The sequence below is a fragment of the Solea senegalensis genome, unplaced genomic scaffold (genome assembly GCF_019176455.1).
Source record: "Solea senegalensis isolate Sse05_10M unplaced genomic scaffold, IFAPA_SoseM_1 scf7180000013169, whole genome shotgun sequence".
NCBI lineage: Eukaryota > Metazoa > Chordata > Actinopteri > Pleuronectiformes > Soleidae > Solea > Solea senegalensis.
Window position 1 is genome coordinate 1 of NW_025320771.1, and position 14407 is coordinate 14407.

General features: G+C 43.7%; 1 protein-coding gene across 1 annotated transcript; it reads left to right on the forward strand.

Annotated features, from left to right (window-relative positions):
- The first annotated feature begins 4721 nt into the window (after positions 1-4721).
- Positions 4722-12249, forward strand: LOC122760179 (receptor tyrosine-protein kinase erbB-2-like). Its single transcript, XM_044015266.1, has 10 exons — positions 4722-4869; positions 5472-5652; positions 6376-6516; positions 6661-6726; positions 9107-9222; positions 9298-9439; positions 9571-9696; positions 11597-11738; positions 11863-11936; positions 12121-12249. Exons 1-10 carry the CDS (start codon positions 4735-4737, stop codon positions 12213-12215), a joined length of 1218 nt encoding a protein of 405 aa, XP_043871201.1. The 5' UTR covers positions 4722-4734; the 3' UTR covers positions 12216-12249.
- Positions 12250-14407: the final 2158 nt, after the last annotated feature.

Genomic DNA, 14407 nt, shown 5'->3' on the forward strand with positions numbered 1-14407 from the left:
CACACACACACACAGACACCCACACACGCACAGTGTTCGGTTGGATGTGCTGGTGTTTGTGTAGAGCTGTGTGTGTGGACCAGTCCTGGTTCACACTGCAGGCTTTTCCACCAGACTTCACAATAAAAGCCCAACATCGTCGTTTGTGTCACTTACTGTACTCTCACTGGTAAACACACACACACACACACACACACACACACACACACACCCTGTGCTAACTGGCACGCTGCCACACACACAGGTGTGGCTTCTAGCTGAAGCAGAACAGTGTTGTGTGTCTGTGTGTGTGTGTGTGTCAGAGTCAGCAACATTCACTGCACAGATTAACATGTAGTCAAATAAAATATTTATTAGCACTCCAGTGCTGAGTCAAGATGCAGTTTGGAGAGACACAGTTTAATCATTGTTTGTCATTGTTCTATTTTATCAGGTGGAGGAAAAATGGAGGCCATAGCATATCGGCCCACTGATATTATGGACCTGATGTTAGCCTATTAATGTAATATCAGTTTGTATCGGTATCGGTTTTTCTACCGATAATGAAAACCTGATAAAGTCATACCTGGATTTTGCCAAACATGTGTGAGTAAATGCTCTGTAAATATTGTGGCGAGCTTGAGTCACAGTAAGCAATCATGAGTAGAACAGGAAGGGCCTTTTATTTTGACATCCACAGCGTTGATGGAGACACCTTACTGGACTACCATACTGGACCACCGTACTGCACTACCAAACTGGACTACCAAACTGGACTACCAAACTGGACTACCATACTGGACCACCGTACTGGACCACCATACTGCACTACCAAACTGGACTACCAGAAAATGACCACGTTAGATGAAATATTGACTGATACACACCATATTCTCGGATCTGTGAGGAAAACTCACAGAACTGCAGAAATATCACAGTAATCATTTTAAATGTTATTCAAAATGAAAATGAGAATATTTTTGTAAAAATTTGTAGCAAAATAACAGCAACAGCAATAATAACCAGCCCCAAACATTCTTTACCACCCTTCTCGTGGAGTACCAGAGTAAAATGTACGGTCATGGCAAAGCTAGACTGGTAGATGATTGGTTGGATGGATGGTTGGATGGATTGGTGGATGGATGGATGGTTGAATGGATGGTAGGATGGATTGTTGAATGAATGGATGCATGGATGGTTGGATGGTTGAATGGATGGCTGAATGGATGGCTGAATGGATGGATGGATGGTTGAATTGTTGAATGAATGGATGGTTGGATGGATGTTATCTCACACACCTGTACATTCTTCCTGTGGACACTGGTCATTATGGTTTCAAGTGTGTTACATTAGTTTTGCTGAAACACTGACTAGTGTTGGATGCATGTAGATCACATGATCTACCTGTGAAACACAGCTGCTCTGAATACACCCCCATTAACACTTGGTACTTTCCTCCTGATGAAATGAACCATAGACTGTATGAAATTAACATGACGAAAAATCCAATATTCTTATGTTGAATTGGTTCATTGGTTAATAATAAATGGGTCAGTTTTTCTCATACTATTGTTCTCTGTTTAAGTTTTATATCACTTGATCAAGCCTATTCTAACATTCCACACTACAAAATAACTAATTAAAGTATGTATGATTCATGCTGATATCGTATCGGATCGATATCGGTATCGGCCAATACTCAAGCTGCCATATCGGTATTGTATCGGAAGTGAAAAAGTTGTATCGGGACATCCCTAAAGTATTTCCATGCCACTGATTTCAGAGATGAGGGAGTTAAAATTTGGTGGATGTGTCGCCCAAATCAGCAGTTGTCGTAGCTACTATGAGTCTGCAGCAGCTTGGTTGGGGGCGTGGTTGAAACCTAGATTCAAAGTTTAAAGTTACATTTTTTCATTAATCCCCTTAGGGAAAGTATTCCTCTGCATTTGACCAGTGGGCTGCCTGAGTAGCGCCCGGGGAGTATTGGGGGTTGGGTACCTTGCTCAGGGGTACCCCAGCCCTTTCTTGGCCGGGATGGGGATTTGAACCGTCGACCCTTTGGTTACAAGTCAAGTTCCCTTTCCACTTGGCCACAGACTGCCCATTCCACCCTTGCTTTCAAAGGTCAAGATCGTGACATTGTTTCGATCAATATTGGATTTACATTCACAGTCATGACCAGATGTTAAAAACACAGATATGATATGATGATATCCAAAATCATGTCACAATATAGATAAAATATTGATATCTTGTCCAGCCTTAATGCAGACCCTGAAATGAACTAGGACCTGGTTTCTCGTGGCCCCTCTCACTCACTCACTCACTCACTCACTCACTGATGAAAAACATTCAAGTGTGTGTGTGTGTGTGTGTGTGCAAAGACACACATTCCTGTGAAATGACACTTTCCAGAGTTCCAAAAAGAAGAGTTGGGCAACAACAAGTGAACTGACAGGAAAAAGAATGATGAGAGAAACAGACATGAGTGTCGAGAGAAATGAGCAGGGGCACGACAGTAGAGCACACAGCACAGGAAGTGAGAAAAGAGAGAGTATTTTGGGCCGTGGGGATGGTGGGATGGTGGGATGGTGGGCTGGCAGCTCCTCACAAGGCCACTCACACACACACTCACACACACACACACACACACACTTGCATAGCTGTTGCTGAGAGACGTGTGGAGAGCAAACAATGAGGGAATGAAAGCAGAGGAAGCTGAGAAGTGACTTTACACCGTGTCTTTCAAACTGGCACATTTACATGTTTAGTGTGTGTGTGTGTGTTTATGTTGAGATATTCCCACTTGTTTCAAAGTGATTTTTTAAATGCTGGTGAAACAGTCCTGACTTCCCACTTGGCTTCGAGCTTAAAATGATTTTCCATGATGACATCGGTGAAGGAGACAGTGATTAGTCATGTGACAGAAGCTGTGTGTATGACTGTGTGTGTGTGTATTTCTGGCAGCCAAACTGTTAATTATAGACCCCACGATCACATTATTAATACATCTGATGAGCCGACAGTGTATTACTGCTCAACGTCTGCTCAGCTGCTCACCAGGAAACTCATACTAGATATGCACTGAGCATGTGTCTGCTGAAGGGTTATCATCAAAGTCATTTAGACTGCTGCTGCAAACTGTAACAGCAGCAGCAGCAGCAGCAGTAACAGCAGCAGCAGTAACAGCAGCAGTAGTATCAGCAGCAGCAGCAGTGGCAGCAATGCGTAGCGCGGCTTCAGCAGCGGTAACCAGCAGCCTTGTAGTAACAGCAGTAACAACAGCAGCAGCTGCAGCAGCCAATATCTTTCGCGCAGCAGCTTGATATCAGCAGCAGTAACAGCCGACTTCAGTATCGAGTATCAGCAGCAGTATCAGCAGCAGTAATTAACAGCACTTCCTGTGTCATATAGATGTGGGTGTGTGTGTGTAGTATTGTGTGGTAATGTGTGTGTGTGTGTGTGTGTGTGTGTGTGTGTAGTATTGTACGTATCCATACATCCTTGTGTTCCATAAGATCGGTAACGCTGTGTGACCGGCTGCTGAAGCATGAACTATGTGTCTGCAAGAGCCTCCTTGAATCTAACACTTTCTTAAGAATCTTTTGCTCTCTGTACACTACAGTGTGTGTGTGTGTGTGTGTGTGTGTGTCCTCTCATTAACAGTTGAATCATGATTTGGTGTTTTTGTAAAGTCTGTAAATGTATTCATAGTTGAGTGTGAATCAGAGGAAGAATCTTTGATATAAATCACAATGTAAGGCTGGCTCCTAAATAACATATACACACACTGGTTGTTTCTCTGGACTCATGAAAACTTCCTTTTGAGGTGTTTGTGTTTAAATACACTGCAAAAAATACCATCTACTATTTATGGTCTGTATTACATGATCTTAAAATACACTTATTATCTTTCATTTCTGATAATACACGCTTTATTTCTTAGGCTATTTAACCCTTTACAGGGCACTCATTGAAATGTTTGGAAATTAAGACTTTTTCCTTTTTTAATGTAGAAAATCAAAGTTCATGAAGATACCGTACAGTTCCATCTGTGGTAAAAAAAAATCTAAATAGAGTGTAAAAATATACAAGAAAAACACAAATAAAGTGAAAGGAACATTATTTTTTATTACTGTTTACTAGTTTTCGAGATATTACCATGGACACTGCACAATGATGCTTTCTGTGACATAGCTGGATCCTTCTGATTGGCTGAGTGAAATCAACCTGTCGATATATACACACGTGTGTTTATATATATATATACAGTATATATATACACAGTATATATATACTGTATATACACAGTATATATATATATATACACACGTGTGTGTGTGTATATATATATGTGTATATATATACATATGTGTATGTATATATATATATATATATATATATATATATATATATATATATACTGTATATACACAGTATATATATATATATACACACGTGTGTGTGTGTATATATATATGTGTATATATATACATATGTGTATGTATATATATATATATATATATATATATATATATATATATATATATATATATATACATATATATAGTGTGGCTGTTAGAAGCCTCCTCTGTTTATTTACAACCTTCATAAATACAGTATTTAATATTAAAGTTAATATTATAAGAAGGTTATAGAAGTATAGTAACCTTTCTCGTATGTTTTGAGACTTTTAAAGAATTCTGTGTTGTGTGTATTCATATGTTGTCTTTTGCAGTATGCCTGGGTACAGATATGAAGCTGGCCCTGCCCTCCAGCCTGGAGAACCACTACGAGACTCTGAGGCTGCTGTACACTGGCTGCCAGGTCGTCCATGGCAACCTGGAGATTACACACCTTCATGGAAACCCGGACCTGTCCTTCCTACAGGTGTGTTTGTGACTTCAAGAGACTTACTTACGTTTGTGTCACGGTTTCATTTGTATCCATGGACATGCAACACTGTGTGTGGACAGAGGTCAGGCTACTCACGCTGCTGTAACATGAAATAACATGCTGACCGTCAGAATCATGGTGGATGTGGGTGCTGACAGTGAGAGGAAGTGATCCTGAGGACCAGAACGTGACGGTTTTCACATCTGAACAGGGTGTGTTTCCTGGTACCTGGTACCTGGTACCTGGTCTGGCGAGGTTCACAGTGTGCTGAGCTGATACTGTGCCAGACTGTCGGCCTCTGAGTTAAAAAGACTTAACAAACCTTAAAAACGTGGGTTCATCTCCAACAATTATCTCCATATTTAACAGAAGATTTTAATGTCTTTTAATGAACTGATTCACTTAGTCACCAGTCACTCATTCACGGCAGTTTCATGCAGCTGTGTTGTGATGACTCCGCCCACATTGAGTAAGTACTGTTTTGTATTGAAGAAGCAACGTAAACCAAAGGTGGAAAGGAGCTTTTGACTTTGTGAAGATAAAGAATGAATATATATGGTCTTGACTTCATTCTTGTGTTGTCTTTTTTTCTGCAGGGCATTGTGGAGGTGCAGGGTTACGTGTTTGTGTCTCACGTGTCGGTGAGTATGGTGCCTCTGGACAACCTCCGCATCATCCGAGGCAGCCAGCTCTACAACTCCAGCTATGCACTGGCCGTGATGGACAACACTCTGAGCGGTCAGGGGCTCAGGACTCTGCGGCTGCGTAGCCTCACAGGTCAGATCCTCCTTAAACCTGAATGTTCTTCACAAACTAAAGCAAATCAAAGACGTCTTACATCACATTACAAATGCTGAAACACTGTTTCTGCAGCAGCTGAATTGGACCTCACTTTTGGTCCAATTAAGATTCTTAAATGATTCTAAAGCGATTCTATAATTGCATCTTCATGCATACATTAAAACACAGTGTTAGATGTTGATGTGTGTTTTGTTGAATTGTTCATGTTACAGAGGCTTATAGTGTTATTCTGTTCTATTTACAGATCCATCATTAAATAAATAATAAATAAATTCTTGTTATTATTGTTATTATATTATTGTTATTCATAACATTAAGATTCCTAATCGTATCAGAGAGGATTGGGATGCATCGGAAAATAGAAGAGTTTTCCACCTCTTCCTGTTACCCACACTCTGTTACACCTGAATCAGAAGAAAAACATGAATATCATCATTAATATTTCATGTCAGCAGTTTGAAAATACAGTCTACCTTTCTGAATTCTGAATTTCACAGTCGTTGAGGACCTGATGATTTCTAATGATGATTTAATACAAAGCTAGTTTTCCTGTTTCCATTGATCTGAAAACAAACACACACACCATGTGAAAGCATATATTCTCAGGCCGACGCTGGACACCACTGACAAAAGATGACTTGTCTCTTTCTCTTTAAACCTCACTTGGTTGGTATCGTGTGTGTCGCGTGACTCGTGCAGAGATCCTCTCGGGGGGCGTGTACATTTGGGGAAACCCGCAGCTGTGCTTCCCTGACCCTCAGAACATCATTTGGAGAGACGAGCTGAATGAGAAGAACTTTCATGAGAGGCAGTACCGTCTGCAGCCTCGGGCGTCTCAATGTGAGCACTGCAGTGTTATTCAACGGAAATGTAGAGAGTTTGGTTTTATTGCATCTTTCTGGAAAATGTTTTTTTGCATATTAATGGACTTGTATTGTCTTGTTGAATGTGGTGTTGTGGTGGTGGTGGTTTCTCCGGGTCCAGGTCCACCTTGTTACCCTGCATGTGGGAAAAGCTGCTGGGGAGAGACTGCACAGGACTGCCAGAGCTGTGAGTGGAACTCATAAGCACCGTGTGTCTGACGTGACGTCCACAGACACTCACGTCCACAGACACGTCCACAGACACTCATGTCCACAGACACGTCCACAGACACTCCCGCGTCCTGAACACTCCCGCGTCCACGAACCGTCCACGAACACTCCGTCCACAGACACTCCGCGTCCTGAACACTCCGCATCACGAACACTCCGTCCTGAACCGTCCACGAACACTCCGCACGCGTCCTGAACCGCGTCCACAGACACTCCGTCCTGAACCGTCCACGAACACTCCGTCCACGAACACTCCGTCCACGAACCGTCCACGAACACTCACGTCCACGAACACTCCGTCCACAGACACTCCGCGTCCACAGACACTCCCGCGTCCACGAACACTCACGTCCACGAACCGTCATGCGTCCTACGAACACTCCACGTCCGCGAACCGCGTCCACGAACCGTCCACCAGACACTCCGTCCACGAACCGCGTCCTGAACCGTCCACGAACGTCCACTGAACACTCCGTCCACGAACCGTCCACAAACACTCCGCGTCCACAGACACTCGCGTCCACGAACACTCCGCCTGAACCGTCCACGAACCGTCCACGAACACATCCACAGACACTCACGTCCACGAACCGCGTCCACAGACACTCCGTCCACAGACACTCCACGTCCACGAACGCACTCCGTCCACGAACACTCCGCGCCCACGAACTGCGTCCACGAACCGCGTCCACGAACCGCGTCCACGAACCGTCCACCAGACACTCCGCGTCAACGAACCGCGTCCACGGAACCGTCCACGAACACTCCCGCACGTCCACAGACCGTCCACAGACACTCCGTCACGAACACTCTGCGTCCACCGAACACTCACGTCCACGAACGTCCACGAACGTCCTGAACACGTCCACGAACCGTCCACGAACCGTCCACGAACACTCACGTCCACGAACGCTCCCGTCCACAGACACTCCCGTCCACGAACACTCCGTCCACGAACCGTCCACAAACACTCCGTCCTGAACACTCCGTCCCCAGACACTCCGTCCACGAACACTCCGCCCACGAACCGTCCGCGGGCCGCGTCCACGAACACGTCCACGAACCGTCCACGAACCGTCCACGAACACTCATGTCCACAGTCCGCGTCCACGAACCGCGTCCACGAACACTCCGTCCTGAACACTCCGTCCACGAACCGTCCCGCAGACCCGTCCACGAACCGCGTCCACGAACCGTCCCCACGAACCGTCCACGAACACTCACGTCCACGAACACTCCGTCCCACGAACCGTCCACGAACCGTCCACGAACACGTCCACAGTCCGCGTCCACAGACACATCCACAGACACTCCGTCCACAGTCACTCCGCGTCCTGAACACTCACGTCCACAGGTGCATCACGAACCGCGCGTCCCACCAGACCGTCCACAGTCCGTCCACGAACACATCCACGAACACTCCCGTCCACGAACACTCCGTCCTGAACGTCTGGAACCGTCCCGCGAACCGCGTCCACGAACGTCCACAGACACATCCTGAACGCCGCGTCCACCGAACCGTCCCACACACGAACGCACTCCGTCCACGAACACTCCCGCGTCCACAGACACTCCGTCCACAGACACTCGCCCACGAACCGTCCACGAACCGCGCGTCCACAGACGCCGTCCGCGAACCGTCCACGAACCGCGTCCACGAACCGTCCTGAACACTCGTCCACGAACCGTCCACGAACTGCGTCCCTACGAACACTCACGTCCCACGAACCGTCCACGAACACTCCGCGTCCACGAACTCCGCGTCCACAGACACTCCGTCCCACGAACACTCCGTCCTGAACCGTCCACAGGCCGTCACGAACCGATCCACGCAGATGCGATCCACAGACACTCCGCGTCCACGAACACTCCGTCCACGAACCTCCGTCCACAGACACTCCGTCCACGAACGTCCACAAACACTCCGCGTCCACAGACACTCCGTCCACAGACACTCCGTCCACGAACACTCCGCATGAACCGTCCACGAACGCGTCCACAGACACGTCCACGAACACGTCCACGAACCGCGATCCACGAACCGTCCACGAACACTCATGTCCCACAGTCACGTCCACAGTGCGTCCACGGAGCACTCCGTCCACGAACACTCCGTCCACGAACCTGCGTCCACGAACCTGCGTCTGAACACGTCACGAACCGTCCACGAACCGCGTCACAGACACTCCGTCCACGAACACTCCGTCCACGAACCGTCCACGAACCGTCCACAGACGCGCGTCCACAGTCCGCGATCCTGAACACATCCCACAGACACTCACGTCCACAGACACTCACGTCCACAGACACTCACTTTCTTCTCCTTTCCTCCTCAGTGACGCGCATTAAATGTGGGTCGGGCTGTCAGAGGTGCAAAGGTCCGTTGCCCAATGACTGCTGCCACCAGCAGTGTGCTGCTGGATGCACGGGACCCAAAGATTCTGACTGTCTGGTATGTGACCGTCACACACACACACACACACAGAGTCCCTTGTCACTGTTGTTTCCTTGTCCCTCGTCTCTGCAGGCGTGTCATCACTTCAACGACAGCGGTGTCTGCAAAGACAACTGTCCTCTACCAACCATCTATGACCCCATCTCCTTCCAGCTCAAACCCAACCCAAACAGGAAGTTTAACTTTGGAGCCACGTGTGTCAAGACGTGTCCTTGTGAGGATTGATTTTCAATCGTTTCAATCGTGTCATGTCAGCTGATGAGTGTCTTCTTCTTCTGTAGCACACACATTTATTTGCTTTCCACACTGTTAAAGTTTGTCCTCACTGTGTGTCTCTGTCTGTAGATAACTACCTGGCTATGGATATGGCCTGCACTTTGAATTGTCCCATGGCCAACCAGGAAGTTATCATCAGCCATCCTGATGGAAGTGAGACACAGAAGTGTGAGAAATGTGACAACTGTCACAAAGGTACGACTCATCGTGTTGTTGTTGTTGTTGTTGTTGTTGTTGTTGTTCTAACACACGTGTGCTAATGTGCTGGACCAGCCTGTTTCTGCTGCACCTCGCTGTTCTTTGTTTTGTATGTATCTCATGAAGTGGGATCGGCACACACACACACACAGATGTCAATAATTCAGACTTGATTAGATTAAGTTAACTGAACAGGAAGGAGTTTGAGTTTGAGCTCACACTGAAGTGTGCACTTTGTCTAACCCAGAAACCTTTGGGTGAGGGGGAGGAGCTGGGGAAGAATAGACATAGACGTTGTCTATGTACAGTGCCTTGAGATAATGTATGTTATGATTTGGCGCTATACAAATAAAATTGAATTGAATTGAATTGAATTGAAGAGTGGATGTCATTGTGATTGCAGTGTGTGACATCAGCTGTCAATCACACCATAGGCACCTCCTACAGTACGCCCTGTTTTATCGGCCATTACTATTTGACTTAAAATAGGGCCATTATTTAGAACAATACTTCTCAAATAGTGGGGCGGGCCCCCCTGGGGGGGCATGGTGAGGTGTCAGGGGGCGTGGAGAGGCAGGGCAAACATTTCTGTCCTCTTGGGGGGGGCATGACAGAAAATAATAGAGAACCACTGATTTAGAAGGAGGTCCTGGTGCTGTACTAAAGAAGACCTGACACTAGTGACGGAGACCTTACATTAACATTAATGTTATAATAATTATATATGTATATATATATATGTATATATATATACATATATATATATATATATATATATGTATATATATATACATATATATACAGTGGGTACGGAAAGTATTCAGACCCCTTTAAATGTTTCACTCTTTGTTTCATTGCAGCTATTTTCTAAAATCAAAACAGCTCATGTTATTTCTCATTAATGTTCACTCAACATCACATCTTGACAGAAAGAAAACAGAAATGTTTGCAAATGTATTAAAAAAGAAAAAGTGAAATATCACATGGTCATAAGTATTCAGAGCCTTTGCTCAGTATTGAGTAGAAGCTCCTTTTGAGCTAGTACAGCCATGAGTCTTCTTGAGAATGATGCAACAAGTGTTTCACACCTGGATTTGAGGATCCTCTGACATTCTTCCTTACAGATCCTCTCCAGTTCTGTCAGGTTGGATGGTGAACGTTGGTGGACAGACATTTTCAGGTCTCTCCAGAGATGCTCAATTGGGTTTAGGTCAGGGCTCTGGCTGGGCCAATCAAGAATGGTCACAGAGTTGTTCTGAAGCCACGCCTTCATTATTTTAGCTGTGTGCTTAGGGTCATTGTCTTGTTGGAAGGTGAACCTTCGGCCCAGTCTGAGGTCCTGAGCACTCTGGAAGAGGTTTTCTTCCAGGATATCTCTGTACTTGGCCACATTCATCTTTCCTTGAATTGCAACCAGTCGTCCTGTCCCTGCAGCTGAAAAACACCCCCATAGCATGATGCTGCCACCACCATGTTTCACTGTTGGGCAGGTGATGAGCAGTGCCTGGTTTTCTCCACACATCCCACTTAGAATGAACACCAAACAGTTCAATCTTGGTCTCATCAGACCAGAGAATCTTATTTCTCTGCAGAAATTCTTTTGTAACCTTGGCCTGATCTGTGTCTTGCCACAATTCTGTCTCTGAGCTCCTTGTGCAGTTCCTTAGACCTCATGATTCTCATTTGCTCTGACATGCACATACATATATGTGTATATATATATATATATATACACATATAGGTATATATATATATACATATATATGTGGGTTTAATGCTGTATACAAAGGTATATTTCACCTGATTTATATCAGTCAGTCACTCTTATTTGGAACATGTTTGCAGCGTTGGTAAATGTCTGGATCAGTGATTCATTGTTGAAAATCTGTCATTGTAGTGTGTTATGGTCTGGGCATAGATAACCTTGGCATCATGGACAACCACGGCATTACTATGGTAACGTCCTCTAACGTGGATCAGTTCAACAAGTGTAAGAAGATCTACGGTAGTCTGGCCTTCCTCCCACAGAGCTTTGCAAGGTAACAGATCAAACATCCCAAATCTAAACTAAAAGTCACTTCAGTGTTCTCCCCAAACCAATGCACTTACATACACTTCAAAACACCACCTCCGATTTCTGATTTGTACCTTGTGCTCTTACAGGGACCATGTGACTAACACGTCTGCTCTAACTCTGGAGCAGCTGAACTCCTTCAGAAACCTGGAGGAGATCACAGGTTTGTATGTTATTCATCTCCCACTGGAAGAATTCACTGACACAGTGTCAATAAAAGGACGACTAAGAGAAGAAATGTAGGATGAATAAGATTCAATTACAATAAAAATACACCGGTGACAATGTGTGCATTTGAATGCAGCATGTGCAGAAAGATCATCTGTTTGTGTGATTTCTTTGTTCAGGTTATTTGTACATTGATGCGTGGCCTGAAGAGTGGACTGATCTCAGTGTGTTTGAGAACCTGAAGGTGATTCGAGGCCGGTCGCTCTACAAGTAAGACATACGAGACATACAAGACATATAAGACATATGAGACATATAAGACATATGAGACATACGAGACATATGAGACACACGAGACATCTGAGACATCTGAGACATCTGGACCTCCTGAGACATATAAGACATGAGACATACAAGACATACAGAGACATTTATAAGACATGAGACATATGAGACATACAAGACATAAAGAGACATACAGAGACATATAGAACATACAGAGACATATGAGACATACAAGACATATAAGACATAGAACATACAAGACATATAGAGACATACATATAGAACACCTAAGACATATGAGACATACACAGGACATATAAGAGACATACGAGACAAAAAGACATATAGAGACATACAATTTATATAAGACATACAAGACATACAGACATATGAACATACAAGACATCTGAGAGACATACAGAGACATACAGAGACATACAAGACATAAGACATAAGACATACGAGACATATGAGACATACCAGAGACATATAAGACATGAGACATACTATAAGACATCTGAGACATATGAGACATACAAGACATACAAGAACATATGAGACAAAAAGACATATAAAGAGACATACAAGACATATGAGACATAGAACATACAAAGACATATAGAGACATACAGGACATATGAGACATCTGAGACAAAAGACATATAAGAAACATATAAGACATACAAGACACAAGACATAAGGGCAACCTACATCACTGAGACATACAAGATATAAAGAGACATATGAGACATACAAGACATATGAGACATACAGAGACATATGAGACATACAAGACATGAGACATATGAGACATACAAGACATACAAGACATGAGACGCATAAGACATCACAGAGACATATGGACATACAAGACATATAAGACATGAGACATATAAGACATCTGAGACATATGGGGATTATACAAGACATAAAAGAGACATATGAGACAAAGACATATGAGACATAAGAGACATACAAGACATACAAGGCGTATGAGACATACAAGACATATGAGACATACAGACATGAGATATACAATACATATAAGACATATGAGACATACAAGACATAAGACATACAAGACATGAAACATACAAGACATACAAGACATATGAGACATACAAGACATATGAGACATAAGAGACATACAAGACTAAGATATATGAGATATACAAGACACATAAAACATGACATGACTATCATGATGATGTTACATCCATATTACATTACATTACAATGGAATTGAGTACAATCAGCGAGGGGTGGAATCGAACTTGCGACCATTGCGACCATGATGTTTTTCGCACGTAGGGTACCGGTCTTAACCACTGAGCCACTCCACCACACTGTTCTCCTTTACTGACGCAGAGACCGATTATAACCTGGACACAATTAAAGCACAGAAGTTAACGGATTAGAGCAGTCACACTACTGCCAGTGTGTAGAACATATTATACTGTAAAAACATTATGAACATCTTAACACCTAATACTAATGATACTACTACTACTATCAACAATAATAATGATACCAATAATAATGCCTTTAATGTATGGAGGTAACATGGGGAGTGTATTAATAAAGTATAATAATATATAGTATAGGTTTCTAAATCACTAGATGAAGTTACTTGAGATAATGTATGTTGTGATTAGGTGTACATAACAAAGTTGTTAACAAAGTTAAAAAAAAAAATGTTTTTTATAAACTGATGTTTGACTTAAAAAGATCACAAACCCATTATATATGTTTCAGTAACAAAAAGTGTTGTTTGAAAATATTGACACAAATCTACTTCCATAGAACTGGGACATTGTCCACTGTGTATCTCAGAGATCAGTGTTCCTGTCCCAGTTGTTGCTGTCCACCTTCTTCCTCTTTTCGACACTTTGTTGGCTTCAGGGCAATAAAGGCTAATCATTAGCCAGCACAGGTGCTCTGACCTGCAGCACACACAGTCAGGAGAACTCTGAGCTCAAACTAGGTCAACATGTTTTACACAGTCTTCACTGCTCATTCAGTACTTATTTCCCTTCTCTTTTCAGAACACATGTGCTCTAATGTAGAATATTCTTTATGTCTTAAATCCTCATGAATAATCCTTCCTTTATCAGGTTTCTCATTTCTTTTTTAAACATAACTTTTAGTTGCAGCTTGGTCTGTGCAATATGGGAGACATTT